The sequence below is a fragment of the Cyprinus carpio genome, chromosome A5 (genome assembly GCF_018340385.1).
Source record: "Cyprinus carpio isolate SPL01 chromosome A5, ASM1834038v1, whole genome shotgun sequence".
Taxonomy (NCBI): Eukaryota; Metazoa; Chordata; class Actinopteri; order Cypriniformes; family Cyprinidae; genus Cyprinus; species Cyprinus carpio.
Genome location: NC_056576.1, coordinates 20,063,392 through 20,081,322, shown reverse-complemented (window position 1 = coordinate 20,081,322; position 17,931 = coordinate 20,063,392). Strand labels below are relative to the sequence as shown.

The following is a 17,931-nucleotide window of genomic DNA, read 5'->3' as shown; positions in this document are numbered from 1 at the left end:
CAGAAACTAAAACTAATAAACCGACTTCAGATGGTCTGGGGAAAAAGCACACAAGCACTATGCAGCACAAGTTGATGATGAAAAACAATTTGTGTGGAAATCTTAGAGCTCTGTGTGATGGCTAATTCACACCTGTCTATCAGATAATCACGTCCTTAAAGGGATAGTTCACCCAAAAATGAAAATCAGCCCATGATTTACTCACCCTCAGGCCATAGGTATATCTGACAAGAGGGGAATTTTTTGTCCAGTCATATTTGTTTGAACCGGAGTATACCGACCAGGAACTCCGCGAGATGGAAGAGGCAGCAGCGGCTACTGATGTAGTTACTGATGTAGTTCACGTGGTTTCCCTGTGCTGTAAACAAAACTTGGTTCTCGCGAGACTACACTCTTCTCCCCGGAGCTTGCGGTGCACCTTCCACTACACCTACGTCATAAGCTCGAATGCCTTGTCGTGAACACGCCTGCTTTAGCGACCAGAAGCTGGAGATTACAGTTTATACATTTTTAAAAATCAATATTTTTCTTACACTAATGCATCGTTTCGCTTCAAAAGGCCTTTATTAACTCTTTCCCATCAGCATTTTTTTTAAAAGTTGTCAGCCACCGCCAGCGATTTTGATGATTTTCACTAAAATTTGATGGCAAACAGCAGCGGTTTTCAACCCCACGTTTCTCTTATCTTACACACCTGATTCAGATAATAAGCTCATTATAAGAGAGCTATGTGAATGAACTGTGATCCGATTGACATGATCCCTGCACAGTGTTCACTGCTCCCTACGCCCTGAGCAGGGGAAATCCATTGAAGTTTACTTCACTTCGGAACATTAATTCATGGATTTGCACTGCGCTGCTGCCTGCAGCGTCTTCACACACAGACGAAACTTACTGGAGAAGTGTGACAATATACCTCTGAAAATAAAGACAATTTAAATTCCCATATACACGCTCACTTCAAACTGGAATCATGGTGAATATTCAGTGATCTCCACTTCGCAGGTCACTTAGGGACAAAAAGAACAAATGTCTGAAGTGATAAGAAAAACATATAAAATATGCAAAGCGTTGGGGGTGGGGGCGCAAGGACTGGAGTTGAAAACCGCTGTCCTACAGTATATTTTGCTGTATGAATATTTGAATATGCAATACACCAAAATTAAGATAAAAAGCTCTTTTAAACAAAAAAAGAATGTTTTATTCTAGCTTAAAGCATTCTTTTTTTATCAACACTTGAATATCGGTAGGTTTCATAAGAATGTATAATTTTAAACAAAATGGTGAGAAAAATCACTTTTTTATCAAAAACTACATCTGGTTAATATTCAGTACGATTATCAAAGCATAAATCCAGTATATCGCTTCCATCAACAGCTCCAAAGCTTGCACAGACATATACCACTTTCTGGATCATAGTTTTACTCCATAACATTATGCATGTTTCATTTATATGGGGTCTATTGCTGATGATCACATTATTTAACATATGCATCTACATAAAAAATAGATAGCTATTTCCTCCATCCCGTTCACATGTGTTTTTGTTCAGGAGGTTTTGTACTCGTTCAGAAGATGTGTCATAGCGCCCCCGAGTGTAAACACGTGAAACACGAAAACACGAAAAGCTGTAAAAACTCGTCAATGGCGGGGAAGGGCTGTCTTCAAAATGACGAGATAACTCGTCAATGGCGGGGAAAGAGTTAACAACCCGGAGCCCTTTGAAGCTGTTTTAGATGCAGTTTTTTAGGCTTCAAAACAGGGGCACCATTCACTGCCATTATACAGCTTGGAAGGGCCAGGAAAAATTTTAATATAACTGCGATTGTGTTTGTCTGAAAGATGAATGTCAGATACGCCTAGGATGCTCTGAGGGTGAGTAAATAATATAAAAACAAACACAAAATATATATAAATTTATTTAACACTAAAGGACAAAGACTTCAGACTCAAGCTGTCCCTCAAATGGACTAAATGCCACTGAGAGAATTTGCAAGGTTAACACTAATAGATTTAATAAGGCTTTACTGAAAAAGATAGTTGAGTGCCTCAGAGAAGAGAGAGAGAAAGAGAGAGAGAGAGAGAGAGAGAGAGAGAGAGAGAGAGAGAGTGTATTGGATAGGGGTAGGAATCCACTGATATGGGAATTACAGGTGCATCTCAATAAATTAGAATGTCGTGGAAAAGTTAATTTATTTCAGTAATTTAACTCAAATTGTGAAACTCGTGTATTAAATAAATTCAATGCACACAGACTGAAGTAGTTTAAGTCTTTGGTTTTTTTAATTGTGATGATTTGGGCTCACATTTAACAAAAACCCACCAATTCACTCAACAAATTAGAATACTTCATAAGACCAATAAAAAAAAATAAAAAAACAAACAGCTTTTGGCAGTATTGAAATTCGCTAAATCATTCACAGGTCTGTGAGTTTGCTGGCCAGTCAAGCACACCAACACCATGGTCATTTAACCAACTTTTGGTGCTTTTGGCAGTGTGGGCAGGTGCTAAATCCTGCTGGAAAATGAAATCGGCATCTTCAAAAAGCTGGTCAGCATCTTCAAAAAGCTGGTCAGTGCTCCAAAATTTCTTGGTAAATGGGTGCAGTTACTTTGGTTTTCAAAAAACACAATGGACCAACACCAGCAGATGACATGGCAGCCCAAATCATCACAGACTGTGGAACCTTAACACTGGACTTCAAGCAACTTGGGCTATGAGCTTCTCCACCCTTCCTCCAGACTCTAGGACCTTGGTTTCCAAATGAAATACAAAACTTGCTCTCAGGAATCCTTTGCAGGTGTTTTGAGTTGATTAGCTGATTGGCATGTCACCATATTCTAATTTGTTGAGATAGTGAATTGGTGGGTTTTTGTTAAATGTGAGCCAAAATCATCACAATTAAAAGAACCAAAGACTTAAACTACTTCAGTCTGTGTGCATTGAATATATTTAATACATAAGTTTCACAATTTGAGTTAAATTACTGAAATAAATGAACTTTTCCAGGACATTCTAATTTATTGATATGCACCTGTATATAGGGAGGAAAAAGATACAGCTAATTATTTATATTATTTTAATTCTGAAACAATTCATTGTAAATATTAATTGAATTTGACAGTGTATTGTATTGTGTATTGTATTTTATTGTATTGTATCATAACAAACGATAATGTAAATGGAAAGCACACTTTCACAAATATAACCGAATAATATTAATGTGTTTTATTTCTGAATAAAGAATTATAAATATTGTATATATTCAGTCCCCACATCTATCCAGGAAGACATGCTGCCAAATAAGCCAGAGTACTATCTCTAGCTCGGAAGATTTTGTGATTGCAAAGATTCTGACCACCATTAATAGATCCAAATCAGAGGCAGAGAATTAGAGAGAAAGAAAGCAAGAGATGAAGACAAACAGACAGATTGAGAGAGATCAATAACGGGAACCAGTGTAATAACTTCAAATGAAAAGCACCTTAGTTCATAAAGAAGTCTGGAGTCTTCAAAGAAAAGACTGTAGGGGTGTCTGGGTTTTTGTGTTTTTTTTTTCTTTTTTTTTTTCTGATTTTATAAGCAGCTGGATTCGGCCGTGTTCCTCTTCCTCTGTTTATTTGTTCTGCTGAATTAGATTTAGGAGGCATTTTATTTTCAGTCTTTGGGAGGTCTGGGAACACAGTGTGTTCGCGCAAACATGTGTGTCTGTGCTGGTCTGACCTGGAGGAAACAAAATTAACTTGAAAAGTCTTACTAACCACCGCCCCATATATTACTTCACCAAGACAAGTAATGCACAGCAAAAAAGTTTTTTACACTCTGCTATAACTTAAACTAAAAACATTTTTGGTCTTTTTATGGCGATAGAAGACTTAGAATACTGTGCAGAAACCATATGGACCACAATTATGATTTTTGGGTGCTTTTATTTTTGCAATTTGAAAGCTTTAGTCTCCATTTATTGTAACTGTATGAAACATATTTTGTGTTTATCGTTTTATGGAAGAAAGCACATGAGGTTGAGAAATGACAATCTTCCTTTTTGAGTGAACAAAATGTAAGGTTTTCAAACACTAAATTCAAGTTCATCAAGTGAGACAAGATTACAGAATCTTTTTTTTTTTTTTTTTTTGCGACCCGTTTCATTTCACTTCACTACCCCAGTAATGTTGCAATCCAAAGGCAACAGGTGACATGGAAAATTTGGACCAGATTAATTTAAATCATTACTGAGGGCCTGAAGATTTCGGTCAGCATTGCAACCGGTGATGAGAATGTGTGCAATACAGCTGAAATGATTAATCACAGGACGTTTTTCAGCATGAACAGCCTGTTACACCTGGCACCAAGGTATAAAGAGACAGGCAGAAGGGAGAATGGGAAGGTGAGAGAGGTTACATTTAATTCTGTTTGAGTGTAAAAGAAATGCTGGCTACCATCTGTCTGTAGGCCTCTGTGGATGTCAAAGTTACCCTTATGGTAATATGAGACAGATGTGGCAGCTATTGACTGCCAGATGCCACACATACACACAATCACAAACACACACATACACACAAACAAGCACTTCCCTGTGTGCAGATCAAAAGCTGCTGGCGTGGAAGTTGCATTCATTTGCATTCTGAAACAAAAGTCTCCTTATTCCCTCAAACTGCTTCACGGCTGACAGTGATATCAGATCAACATTCCCTCACAGAGTCCGATTTTCCGTATGTTTAAAGGCTAATCAATCAAGAATAATCAAGTTAATTTTACACGCTGTCCAACTAATGGTCACAAAAGAGGCAGGGTTCGTTTTATATTCAAATCAGAATCCGTAATATTCACAGAATCATCTGTGCTATGCAAAACAGTATGACATCCACGGCCAGAGGTCTGCTGGGATTATCATATCAATGTCTTTATTTGAAATCTTGCATCTCTTCAGGCAAGTTTATTCCCTGTACCTGACATTTGTACCTTTCCTCTTTCTGAATTATTCACTGCTTTAGGACGGCTAAATGTCAGCACCTCCACACGGACCCTTCCTGACTCTTTGAGAGGGGTGAAAGAATGAGAATGAAATAAAGACCAAATTTCCAAAAACAGAGGCTTGAAAAGGACCCGTCCCTGCAGCTGTCCTTTGGGAAAAGGGCGCTCTTGACCCCCGGTATCTGCCAGACTACATCCGTCATAAGGTGTTTGAACTCGTTAGAATATTCATTACAGTTTGATCTACATTAAAGAGCTAATTAGACTGTAGCATTTTCGTTTATGAGGCTCCAGATGGTTAGCTGAATACTTTTTAATGTTGCAATGGCATCAGAGAGAATAAATCTTTGGAATCAATTATAACAAATTTATTTAAGAGTCTGTATGCATCTTTATTTTTGCTTTGTTTTACCATCTGCTGTCATGTCTAGCACAGCATTTCTGAGTATAGACAATCGCTCAATAGTCTGGGGTCAAACTTTTGAATTTCTTCATCAAATATTTTATTAATTATTTTCATTTAAATTTTTAATAAAACTCAGCCAATTTAACCTGTGAATATATTTCAAAATATTACTATTTAAAAAAACAAAACAAAAAAAACATTGTGCAAGGTGTACTGGCACACAGACATCTGATACTTTAGAATGATTTACTCACCGATGCCCTGATACTCACTTGGAAGCATTTCTAAAAGAGAAACTAAGAAGACTAAAAACTGAGTCTTTTCATTCAATCTTTGACTTGAAGCTATGTGCTCATGCCTTTGAAAAATAGGCTGCCGATCTTCTATGACAAAGACCGTTTTCTCTTCTCCTTTCATTATCTTTTTTCACCTCCTTTATAAGGCCGGCTTTACTGTAGGAACAATGATGACAGTAGGAAAAGAGAGAAAAACTTAGAATAGAACATACAGAAAAACAGCCTTTTAAATGTATGACTCACCCTTGTGATGTATGAAACCCATTTGAACACAGGACCTCATACAACCTGAGGATCTGAGAAGTCTGATGTGACCATACAGTTTTTGCTTTTTTCTTCATTATTTGCTGGCTTTAAATAAGCAAATATTCAGGCAAACATCCTAAGCAGATAAATGTTATTTTATGTGCTGTTATGTGATATAAAGTAATTCATTGTTTTTGCTATATTTACTGATCCAAATCGAATGCACATCTACTTTGCATAGGGTGCGGAGAGAAAGAAATTGAGAGGAAGGGAGAATGTAAAAGACACAATGGACCAGGATGAGATATGAATACTCTCACACTTTCTGTGACTGTTGCAGTTAATGTAAATACAGCAAACCATTTTTTCCCGCTGCTCTCTCTTATTTTTTCCTCATTCTTCCAAGACAAATACAAGCCCTCTCAGCCTAATTTTATGGATGGGATCCCTTAAATTAACACGCTCGGGAAAAGTACTCAAGAAAGAGACCAGAAAACACACACACACACACACACACTCACACTCACACACACACACTCACACACACACACACACACACACACACACACACACAAAATATATGTGCATCTGAAGGACATATGCTTGACTTCATTAGCCCTCCAGCACAACACTGTGCCACCGTCCCATTGTTCCGCTGCAAATATGAACATTTTCCAATCTGTTGAATTGCTTGCAGGAAAATAGAAATGACACAAATAGGCAGACTTGAAATAAATCACAATTACAAAGCACCACTGGATCCAGCCCGGAGAGGCGGTCTTATCTCCGCCCAAACAAACAACACCTGTGCTGAGTGACAAGACTAATAACCAATTACCAGCCAATTACAACCATATTACATTACCGTGAGGAACACCCTCTCGTTCGAAAAACCAATAAATCAAAGGAGCGTGGCCTGTCAGTGCACAATCCCTTCCAGAAGCAGAAATGAGACTGAATTAATGCTCATCAAAGGACTAACAAAATATAATTAGGCTTACGGATACGAAACGAGATTAAAACACACTTTGGTTTTTGGTGCGGAGAAAAATGAAGAGTGACGTATGCATATGCTAATGATAAGCATGCTGGTTTACAGCAGGGACCTTGCAGGCCTAGTTCTATTTACGAACCTGGAAAATATTTAAGCAGCTAAATGGCAATGAACAGCGCCCGCTGTGACTTAGGCGAAATCTGCTTTGAAGTTAAACAGGTTCATAAATAAATAAAAGGAAGGGGCTCCTCCTTTTCTCCTGGGAGGTGGAGATTTCCTGTGCATACATTCGTTCGATATTTCGCCCCCCTTGAGCTCCTTTTGCTTTGATTCCCTCTTTCCTTCTTCCTTTCATTCCCTCCCTTTTTCTTGCATACATCCGAATCGCTCGCTCTCGTCTGTCCTTTCGCCTACCCCGAGTGGTAGATAAAGTCATGTCTCACATTAATTTGTAATGTTAAAGACTTGTACCAAACTAATCACACATTATGCTCATAATAAGAACAATGGAGGTTTAATTTGCCACATATTAAAAGAGTGAAATTACTCATCAGTGTGAAAGAGAGACAGTCAAAGCGGGCGAGACAGAGAAAGATGGGAGGACAAAAGCTCAAATCCATGCCAGGAGTCGTCGCTGAAAAGAGACACACACAAACAAACACTCTTTGTTGTGCAATCAACATTACAATTAATTAGCTGGTGGCTGGCTCGCAGGTCTAATAGAGGAGAGAGGAGCCAGAGTGAACTCTATCTACCCTGTACAGAAAGACAGCCTGCCATTCTAGCTGCTAATGGGGTCACGGAAAGAACAAGAGGAGGAATGAAAAAGTGAGAGAGGAACAAGGGAAGCAGTACAGAAAATGACAGGAACAAGAAAAGGATTGTAAGAGGAACATTTGAGTGAGCTGGAGTATTCGGAAGCCTACAGTCACAGACTGTAAAAGCAGACCACTTGCAGATAAATGGAGAAATTGCAGCAGCCAATATGGTGTCTGTAGCAGTAGATGTTCTGGGCTTTTTGATCTAGAAGAGATAGGAACTGTACTTGTAGGTCTACTATTACACCACTATTTAAAAGTTTGGAAACACTAAAGACATTGGTTGAAGAAATCATTCTGTTTACCAATGTAGCACTTAATTAGTTCAAATTCATTCAAAAACTTTATACAGTTTAAAATTATTATTACCGTTTTAAATAAATGTAATTTATTGATTGATTGATTCTTTTAGGTTTCTAAAATTATATCTATCACTGAAAAGTTTGGGGTAATTTTATTATTATTTTTGTGATTGTTTAGCAAGGATGCATTAAATTGATCAAAAGTGAAAGGAAAGACATTTATAATGCTACAAAAAATATAAATTTCAATTAAATGCTGATATATATATATATATATATATATATATATATATATATATATATATATATATATATATATATATATATACACATATACTGTATATAAGGTATGATTGCAATGCCCCATTTTCAGCAGCCATTATTCCAGTCTGCTAAGAAAACCTTGTCCTATATGATCCTTAAGAAATCCATCTAATGTGCTGATTTGTATTCAAGAGACTTCTCTTATTATTAGCACAGCTGAAAATGGTTGCTTAATGAACTGTGCGGTACCAAGTCTTCTTTCAGTTGTTAAAGTACTGAATATACTTGTCACTGTGCAATGTTACTTTTGACATTTTGGTTTCATAAATGGCCCAACACAAACACAGTTTTCTAGTCATTCTATTGTTCTTTTGAGAGATGAAGGCTATTCTGTACACAAGAACAAAAGAACAAAGCAAACAGGATTCAACCAGCACAGGGGAGAGAATTGGAAAGCCCAGATTCACAACAAAATGAGGAGCACATAAGAGTGTGTAGTTTGAGAAAGAGACCCCTCACTGATGTTTAGCTGGAAGCTCCATTGAACAGCACACGCTAAAAACACCAGCTTTGTCTGCAGCAGTCAAGGGAAGATGCTGAGATGCTGCTGGCCTTTAGAAAGAGCTCAAAGAAAAAGCCACATCTGACTCTTGCATGATAAATGATTAGAAATGCATGGATGAAATGGATACTTAGTGAATAAGTGTCATTTTCTCCCCAAAACAACAACTTATTAGTGTTTCAAATTTTGTGAAGATTAGTGTAAGTATAAGGAAAATATCTGTCTACAGGTGAAACCAAGAAACATTACCAAGGTGGGGAAACAGTATATGTTGTTTCATTGGATGACACCCTGCATTAATTCTGAGTACAGAAAACACACTACCAACCTGTCTCAGCATGGCAGGTCCCATGTTGATTGCAGTTGCAAGGTACACAAGGGGAGAAGGGTCCACCATTAGGGGTTTCCCTGGTGAATCCAGGAGCACAGCGTTCACAGAACTGCCCAGTAAATCCTGTGGGACAAGTACACTCCTCCACCCATGAAGCATGTGGGGACATATTGTAGTTTTTCCGGACCGCAGATTCAAGGCTTACCCCGGAGAGTTGAGAGGTGTCTGTAAACAAGAAGAAAAAAAAAAATAATATATATATATATATATATATATATATAATCACTTACAATAATCGTACAACATACTTATACAATAAATAAATAAATACACTAAGCTTGAGACCAGTAATTTTTTTTTTCTTCAAGAAATTAAGTCATTTATTCAGCAAAAACACATTAAATTGATAAAAGTGACAGTAAAAATATATGTAAATAATATTAAAAATCCCATTTCAAATAAAGCTTTTATTTAGAACTTTCTATTCATTCAAAAAATCCTTAAAAATATTTAACAATTTCCGCAGAAATATTAATCAGAACAACCATTTTCAACATTGATAATAATAATAATTATTATAATTTAAAAAAGGTTTCTTGAGCACATTAGAATATTAGAATAATTTCTGAAGGATCATGCGAAGACTGGAGTAATGGCTGCTGAAAATTCAGCTTCACCATCACAGGAATAAATTACATTTTAACATATATTACAATAGGAAACAGCTATTTTAAACTGTAATAACATTTTACAATATTACTTTTTTTGCGGTATTGTTGAGTCCTTTTAAAAAAATGAAGAAAAAAAAAACCTACCAACCCTAAACTGTTGAACAGTAGTACAAACAAACAACTAAATCAATAAATAAAGCTTCTAATCTTTGGGGTGCAAAGAAATGCCATAACAGTAAAGAACACTAAAGTTTTTTAAGAGTGCTCATGGAAAGGTGTTTTTTTTTTTAATGCAAAGAGGGATTCTTTGTAAAGAGCATTCCACCATGAATCTACACTAAGTGTGAAATCACTGTGTCCCGTCCACTTGTAATTGCCCTCACGATGTAGCTAAGCTAGCCTACCTGCTAAAAAAGCTCCCCTCTGCCTCTCTCTCACCTTTGCTTACACACAGACAGACATCAGGACCACTGGGTGCAAGCAGATAGAATCTTTGATCACCATATGAATAAATGAACAAGGAATGAATTGATGAATAAGAGCTGAGTGGGGAGAGGTGGAACATGGTGAAGGTGAGTGGGTCTTTGTTTCTCTCAGGGATCCATACCGCCTCATAAATAGTGATAGAGGGAGACTGTACAGATCAAATTTCCCTCTCACCTCATCTCTCTCTTTCTCCAGGGTCTCTGTGTCCTATCGTCTCAGCTTCCCAACTTTCATCAGGACATGGCCAGGAAGACTAATGTTTATGTGCGCTTTTGAGAAATACCAGCAATTATAGGGAAATAATTGTGCTCTTTGGTAATGTGTAATTTACTTCCTTTGATGAAGAAAACAGACAAGAGAGAGTGTGTGTGAGAGAAAAGATATTCCTTATAACATAACTCTGTTTCCACCTGTTGCCTTTTTTCCCTTTTTTATAAAAGTTTTAAGTGCTAAATACATGTGAAAATGGTGTAGTAATTTCTGCATGTATAAATACCGCTCTCTGTTTTGTTCTGGACTGAAATTAAACTTCAAATAACTTGCATTACGTATCTGAAAAAGTAAATTTTTATTAGTTATTTCGAATCTGATTACGTAACTTGCGTTACTTGTAATGTGTTACCCACAACACTGGCCTTGAGTAGCTGTTTAGGCATTATACTGAAATAGGGATTTAATAAAAAATATAACAATTAATATTAATAATAAATACAAATAATAATTTGTTTCTCTCAATGCTTGTCATTAGCTACCTCTGTAAATTATTGTATTTTTTTAGATTTTTTTTAAAGGACCTTGAGAAACAAAAAAACAAAACAATAAAAAATATCAACAAAAATTTTTTTTGTAAGTGCCTTGAGAAGCTGAAACTGTAGAGGCACTATATAGAAATATACATATTAAAATAACATTTTTATTACTTTACTATTTATATATATATATATATATATATATATATATATATATATATATATATATATATATATATATATATATATTAAAATAACATATTATTATTATTATTATTACTATTACCATTAATAATAAGAAGAAGAAGAAGAAGAAAAATGTGAATGATGCAATTCTCTTGGCACATCTCTTAACCCTCTAAAACTAAATAAAGACAAACAGGAATAACAAATGGCAACATATAAATGCTTCACTGAATCACAATCGTTATACATGAGTAATGTTAAATGCAATAGACTTATGCTATTGCTTTTGGTTACCCTAGTTAAAAATAAATATACTAGAATGTACTGTATTTGAATTTATTTTATGCTAAGTATATACAAATACATTTACATATTTATGTGCTTAATAAAAAATAACCTACAATTCAATACTACTTTTATAATAAAAAGATATTATAATAAACTACTGAGAAGCTACTACAAGTAAACTTACACTTAATGCACTTTAATTGTGCGGAAGTAGTGCTGAAGTCCAACTAAAGATATACCTAAGTATATCTGATTGTGCTAAAGTGGAACTATTGCAAGTATACTTTTGGTTCACATTAAATATATTGCATTTAAAGACCGATATTATTCAAAGATCATACAATCCTCATCAATTGAGACATTAAAACACATTTTAGGTTTAATATTAAGAAATGAGAAATAAATGTACTGTATTTTAAATATATTACATTGTTAAGATCATTACATTGTTTTTAATGTCAAAAAATAATCTGTTAAAGGGAAAACAACATATGGTGCTTTATGTTTAAAGAAATAATGAATTCATGCCAGAAGCTACATTGTATTTCAGTCTGTGACACTTAGTTTGCACTTGGCAAGTTGATTAGGTACATCACTGCATATATCTCAATGATGCCACTTTGCAATTCAGTCTAAACAGCACAGAAATCATGCTACAATGAAAGGCAATCACCAAACACATTCACAGGCCAGGAACGAATTGGGGGGCATGACGTAAGTTACAGGCTCCTCTAGACTACTATTTGATGGATGATTACAGTACAGTACATACTGCCAAGTTTGAGATGCATGTTGTCTTGCCATTTTAAATCAGTTTCTTTTAGTCTTTAATGATTGCATTTCTGTATCATTTCAGTCTTTTCCTTACACAATTGTGTAACACACACATAGATACATAAACAATGACTTACAGTTCTGGCCCCCTGCATTGCTGATATGTAGAGCAGTTAGACTGTAAAGCATTCGGAGAAACTCAAATGGGGCAATAGATGGATTTACACTCTTCTCTGTTAGCCTGGAAACCACAAAGAAGAGATAATAGTCAGAAACATGTGACTGCGTCCACTTTAATTACTACATTAGTGTTTTTCCAGAGAAAACAGCGCTCCTCAGACTTTATTTACTGAAGAAGCTGAGGCACACTAGGTTTAGTCAATTCCAGCCGACAGAATAAGAAAAGCCTCTCTGTATGAATGAGTCACAAAATATATGAATTTTCTTGTCAATCTGGAAGGAAAGTGCCTGTCAAACATCAAATACAAATGCAAGAAGCTTCTATAAACAGAAGGTCACAGTTGTTTTCTGATGTTTATTAATGTTGTTCACACATTTATAATTACAAAAAAAATAAATACTTGATAGTTGATAATAAGACACCTGGTCTCAGTGGGCAAATGTTTCAGTCTGCCATAGAAACAGAAAAACCTTCGAGCGCAATCACAAAAGAAAACTTATTTTAAGCAATTCACACAATTTTTCCCTATAACATAGCTCTGTTTTCACCTGTTATTAAAAGGGAGAGATCACCCAAAAATGAAAATTCTGTCATTATTTACTCACCCTCTTATCGTTCCAAACCCATAAGACCTTTGTTCATCTTTGGCACACAAATTAAGATATTTTTGATGAAATCTGCAAGCTTTTTGACTCTGCATAGACAGCAATGGAACTGACTCGTTCAAAGCCCAGAAAGTTAGTAATAGTCCATGTGACATCAGTGCTTCAACCGTAATGTTATGAAGTTACGAGAATACTTTTTGTGCTCAAAGAAAACAAAAATAGCTTCATTCAACAATTTCTTCTCTTCCATGTCAGTCTTTGACACGCATTCAAGAGAATACCATGACAAATGCTTGTGATGCTGCTGACGCTGGAGCCGGTGTTCTGACGTAGAACATCCATCTCTCTTAGTTCCTCGTCTGTATATTATGATTCAAGTAAGTAAGGCTGGGCAAAAAATTCCAAGTCATCCTCTCTGTCGAAATCTTCAGATATGTTTACGAAGACTATTTAATGTACAGCGTGGATCTTTTTCTGCTTGCAAACAAGGTGCAGTGCACCTGGGTTCTTCGTCAGAACACCAGCTCCTGCATTATCAGCATCACACGCATGTGTCACGGTACTCTCCAGAAAGTTCATTGAAGACTGAAACGGAAGAGAAGAATTGTTGAATGAAGTTGTTATTTTTGTTTTCTTTGTGCACAAAAATTCTCGTAGCTTCATAAAAGTCCGGTTGAACCACTGATTTCACATGGGCTATTCCTTACTAACTTTTGGGGCCATAAAATGTTTCAGTTCCATTGCTGCCTATGCAGGGTCAGAAAACTCTCGGATTTCATCAAAAATATCTTAATTTGTGTTCTGAAGATGAATGAAGGTCTAATGGGTTTAGAACGACATGAGGGAGAGTAATTGATGACAGGATTTTCATTTTTGGGTTAACTATCCCTTTAAGATGCATTTTTTTTAGGTTGTCAGTGCTAAAGACAGGTGGAAATGGTGTATTAATTGCTATAATAACCAGCTTTTAACAGTACTGCAAGAAGAAATTAGAGAGCTATATTTTTAACAGAAAGCTCAATCCTGTGATAAATCTGGTATCTTTATACCCATCACAAGTTGTACATTCATGCTGAAATATGTCTGAAAATATTCCTAAAGATCAATATGTTTATTTTATATTTTATTTTGTGGTTTACCACCAGATCTTAGAATCAGTGGTTTCTGGCAAGCCATTGTGTCTTTTGGTTGTCCTCTGATTTGTGTGAAATGTTACTCTACATGCCTTTTGATTTGTATAATTACATTTACATGTGTTAATTTATTACAAATAAAGAATAAAACAAAGTGATGGATCCTAAAGAGGCAGTAACAAAAGAAACATGTCAATACAAAATTTTAAGAGTGTTATGACAAAAAAAATTAAAATTAGTAAAAACAATTATTCATATAAATTTATTTGCTCATATTTTAAGATATGTGTTTTGTGACAAAATTGGTGAAGTTAAGTAAATGCATCTACTCTTAAAAGTGGGATAAAGGATTCCACAGAGCCATGAAAACATAAAATCACTAAACATACTAATGTGGGAAGATTGTTTGGCTTAATTATTGACACAAAAAGTGATCAAATCATTGTTAACAGCACACAATGAGGCATAATTAGATGCAAATCAAATAAGCACATTGTCTTTTCCCTTTCAACTACATTGCTTTAAAACACCTACTTAAAATCTTGGCTAAATTTGGTTTAGTACACTACTCTTACTATATCTGCAACATTTTATATGGAGTACAGATGAGGCCAAAATGACATGTTGCCTCTCATTATACAATCAGTTATTGTATAGTTCATGAGCAAAGGCAGATAAGTGATCTGATTAAACGATTCCTGTCCATTTACATAAGCACCATGAAATTTAAGATAAATACATATTAGAAAAATCCTGGCAGACTAGCAAGTAGTTTTAGTTTGAAATGTTCAATCCAAATCAGTATTTTGAATTCCTTTTAACCCATGTACCATATTTGGTAACACTTTATTTTAAGGTACAACTTTCACTACTAACTAATTGCTTATTAGCATGCATATTACTAGCATATTGGCTGTCTATTAGTACTTGTTAGGCACATATTAATGTCTTATTCTGCACGACCATGTTCCAGATCCTTTAACCCAACCCCAAACCTAAACTTAACAACTAAGTTACAAACTATTAATAAGCAGCAAATTTGGAGTTTATTGAAAGAAAACTCTTAGTTAATAGTGAATATGTGTTCCCTAATCTAAAGTGTTACCCCATATTTTAGCAATGCATTCAATATCTGCCCACATGTTAGCAAATAGTTGGGAATATCAAACTCACTCACACACACACACCTTAGAGTGAAAGTGTTGATGGGCATCTTCTCCAGTGAGGAATAAGTCTTTTGTTCAGAGTACAAATCAGCAGTAACCAATATTCCAGAGCCCTCCAGCATCACGGTCACACTTCTGGGCAAGAGCTCCTCCAGCTCAGCTGTAAATGACACGCTAAGGGTCCGTCCGTAACTTAGCAACCTGTTTCCCAGATATTTATCTGCAATATAAAGATAAAACATTTAACAATTACCATACATATTCCAATTTGCATGACCATGGTGTGATTAAGCAAACATGTGTGTAAGATCTATCTGATAGCAACAGCTGGGCTGTGAATTGAGTTAAGTGGTTTTCTCAAGGGCAGCACAGAATTTTCTGGAACACAAACTCACAACCTGCAGACTACCAGCACATTACACCAGCCACTGAGCCGCAACGACCCGATTACCAAAGATAAACACCGGCACAATGAAGAGTATGTGACCGTGAAAGATAACAACAGTAAAAATATAATAGGAAACCAAAATGTTCAGTTCAAAAATGTTCAGTGTTCAGAATCTCTCTGATCTCATTGTGTTTGTATATATATTTTTTCTCATTGTGTCTCTCTCTATATACAAGAGAGTGTAAGAGAACGACCATAATTGCCACTCATATCTTCCAGCCTCATTAAAGAGCTTTAACAAGACTTCAAAGAACTCCATGCTGAGCTTCCACAAAAATTCACATGCATGGACACAAACACACATACATATGCATACACACACGCGCACACACACACACTTCACAATAACACACATATACAGTATGCAAACGATATCCACTGTATGTATATCTATCTATCTATCTATCTATCTATCTATCTATCTATCTATCTATCTATCTATCTATCTATCTATCTATCTATCTATCTATCTATCTATCTATCTATATGATTATGTGTGTGTGTGTGTGTGTGTGTGTGTGTGTGTGTGTGTGAGGAAGAAAAGAGAGAGAGAGAAACACATAACAAAATGCCTCCTTTTATTAACCAACTTTTAGGCCTAAATCACTAAACTTTTGTGACTCATAAAGTCATCTCCATTGAATAAGTCTGTAATACAGAAAAGGCCAGAGTGGAAGTAGCTGGCACATTTTAAAGCATCAGCAGTCAAGCCTGACATTAGCTCTACTACATTCCTTTTGTAGCAGTAGTATTTACGATACCAGTAGAGAATGCAGCAGCATGTGGTACTGAATCTCATTTCTAAATTCAAACGCACAGGGCTGGTGTTCTTGTACTCTATTTATGTACATATACTGTGCAGTGTCTTTATCTATTTTCTGAGGCTACTTTTTATGTTTGTGCAAACATAGTGGCTTTATGTAGATAAATGCAAATGCCTCTTTTAATGCATTCCAAATTAATTTGCATGATGCAAAAATTCCTTAATTTGTTTTTGAGCATTGCAAAAGTTAGGCCATCCTATTCTATTATGCATGAACAGTTGCACTGAAACAGATCACTCAAGTATGTATTATTGCCTCCAGGAGCTTCAAGTTAAGATGCCTACAGTGACCTGACACTGAAAACAAGGCACAGCAAATGTAAAAGTGATATTGCAAACAGCATTTGAATGTATTTCAATACTGTTAAAATAAATAAATAAAAGGTGTAAAGCAATGCAAAACAAAGTTATTGAGTCCAACATATAATAACTGATATATAATATTTAAATAAGCTATGTAATTATGACAAGGAATTCTGAGATATAAAGTCAAAATTATGATAGAGGCAAAATTCCCTGCAGAATGAATTTGAACTCTTATTTGAACTCTTTTTAATTTCTCATACTGCACACCCTTTAAAATAATGCTTACACCCATCCCAAGGTGTGTGTGTGTGTGTGTGTGTGTGAGTGAGTTTAATTATTTGTTTTTGATGGGGCGTCTCCAAGCAGCTGGTGCTGCGGGGTCTCGCAGGACTGTAATTTCTACTTGGGGCTACTGTATCTGTAGGCGGCTAGTCATTACTCCTCACTGAAGTTAATGCTTGCTTCAGTTGAAGAATATTTTCCAGAGATGAGTTACACATCTCAGGACATAAAGCGAAAGTAATAGATGCGAAAAATGTGATAGAATAGGATGGAGAGGGTGAGCTTAGGGAAAAACAGACTGTAAAATTTTTGCCCAGACACTAGAATAGCCAGTGGTTACAGTAAAACAGTTTTATTGTATTGGGACTTTGAGAGAAATGCCTATACTGCTGGTGGTGATTAGACACTCTGCTTAGAGATAGTGGTTGTGCTGTGATAGAGGTTCAGTGATGTCAGCCCATCCGTGGGGTCTCTGGACACTGCATCTCACATTCATTAGTTACCCATCTAGGATCTATGAAGTAACAGAATATATTAAAAGGTTCCAATGTTTCAATCAATACACACATTCAAATTTACTTTGTAATTGTGATTTTGCAGTTGTAATGGCATATGTGGCAACTCATAATTCTTTGCACA

General features: G+C 35.8%; 1 protein-coding gene across 1 annotated transcript in view; it reads right to left on the bottom strand.

Annotated features, from left to right (window-relative positions):
• Positions 1-17,931, bottom strand: part of LOC109072574 (laminin subunit gamma-3-like) — a 65,385-nt gene that overhangs the window by 10,999 nt on the left and 36,455 nt on the right. Inside the window, exons 10-12 of the mRNA XM_042756345.1 lie at positions 15,455-15,653; positions 12,486-12,589; positions 9,192-9,419 (exon numbers count right to left, since the gene is read on the bottom strand). Coding sequence (XP_042612279.1) covers positions 9,192-9,419; positions 12,486-12,589; positions 15,455-15,653 — 531 coding nt within the window. The remainder of the gene's footprint in view (positions 1-9,191; positions 9,420-12,485; positions 12,590-15,454; positions 15,654-17,931) is intronic.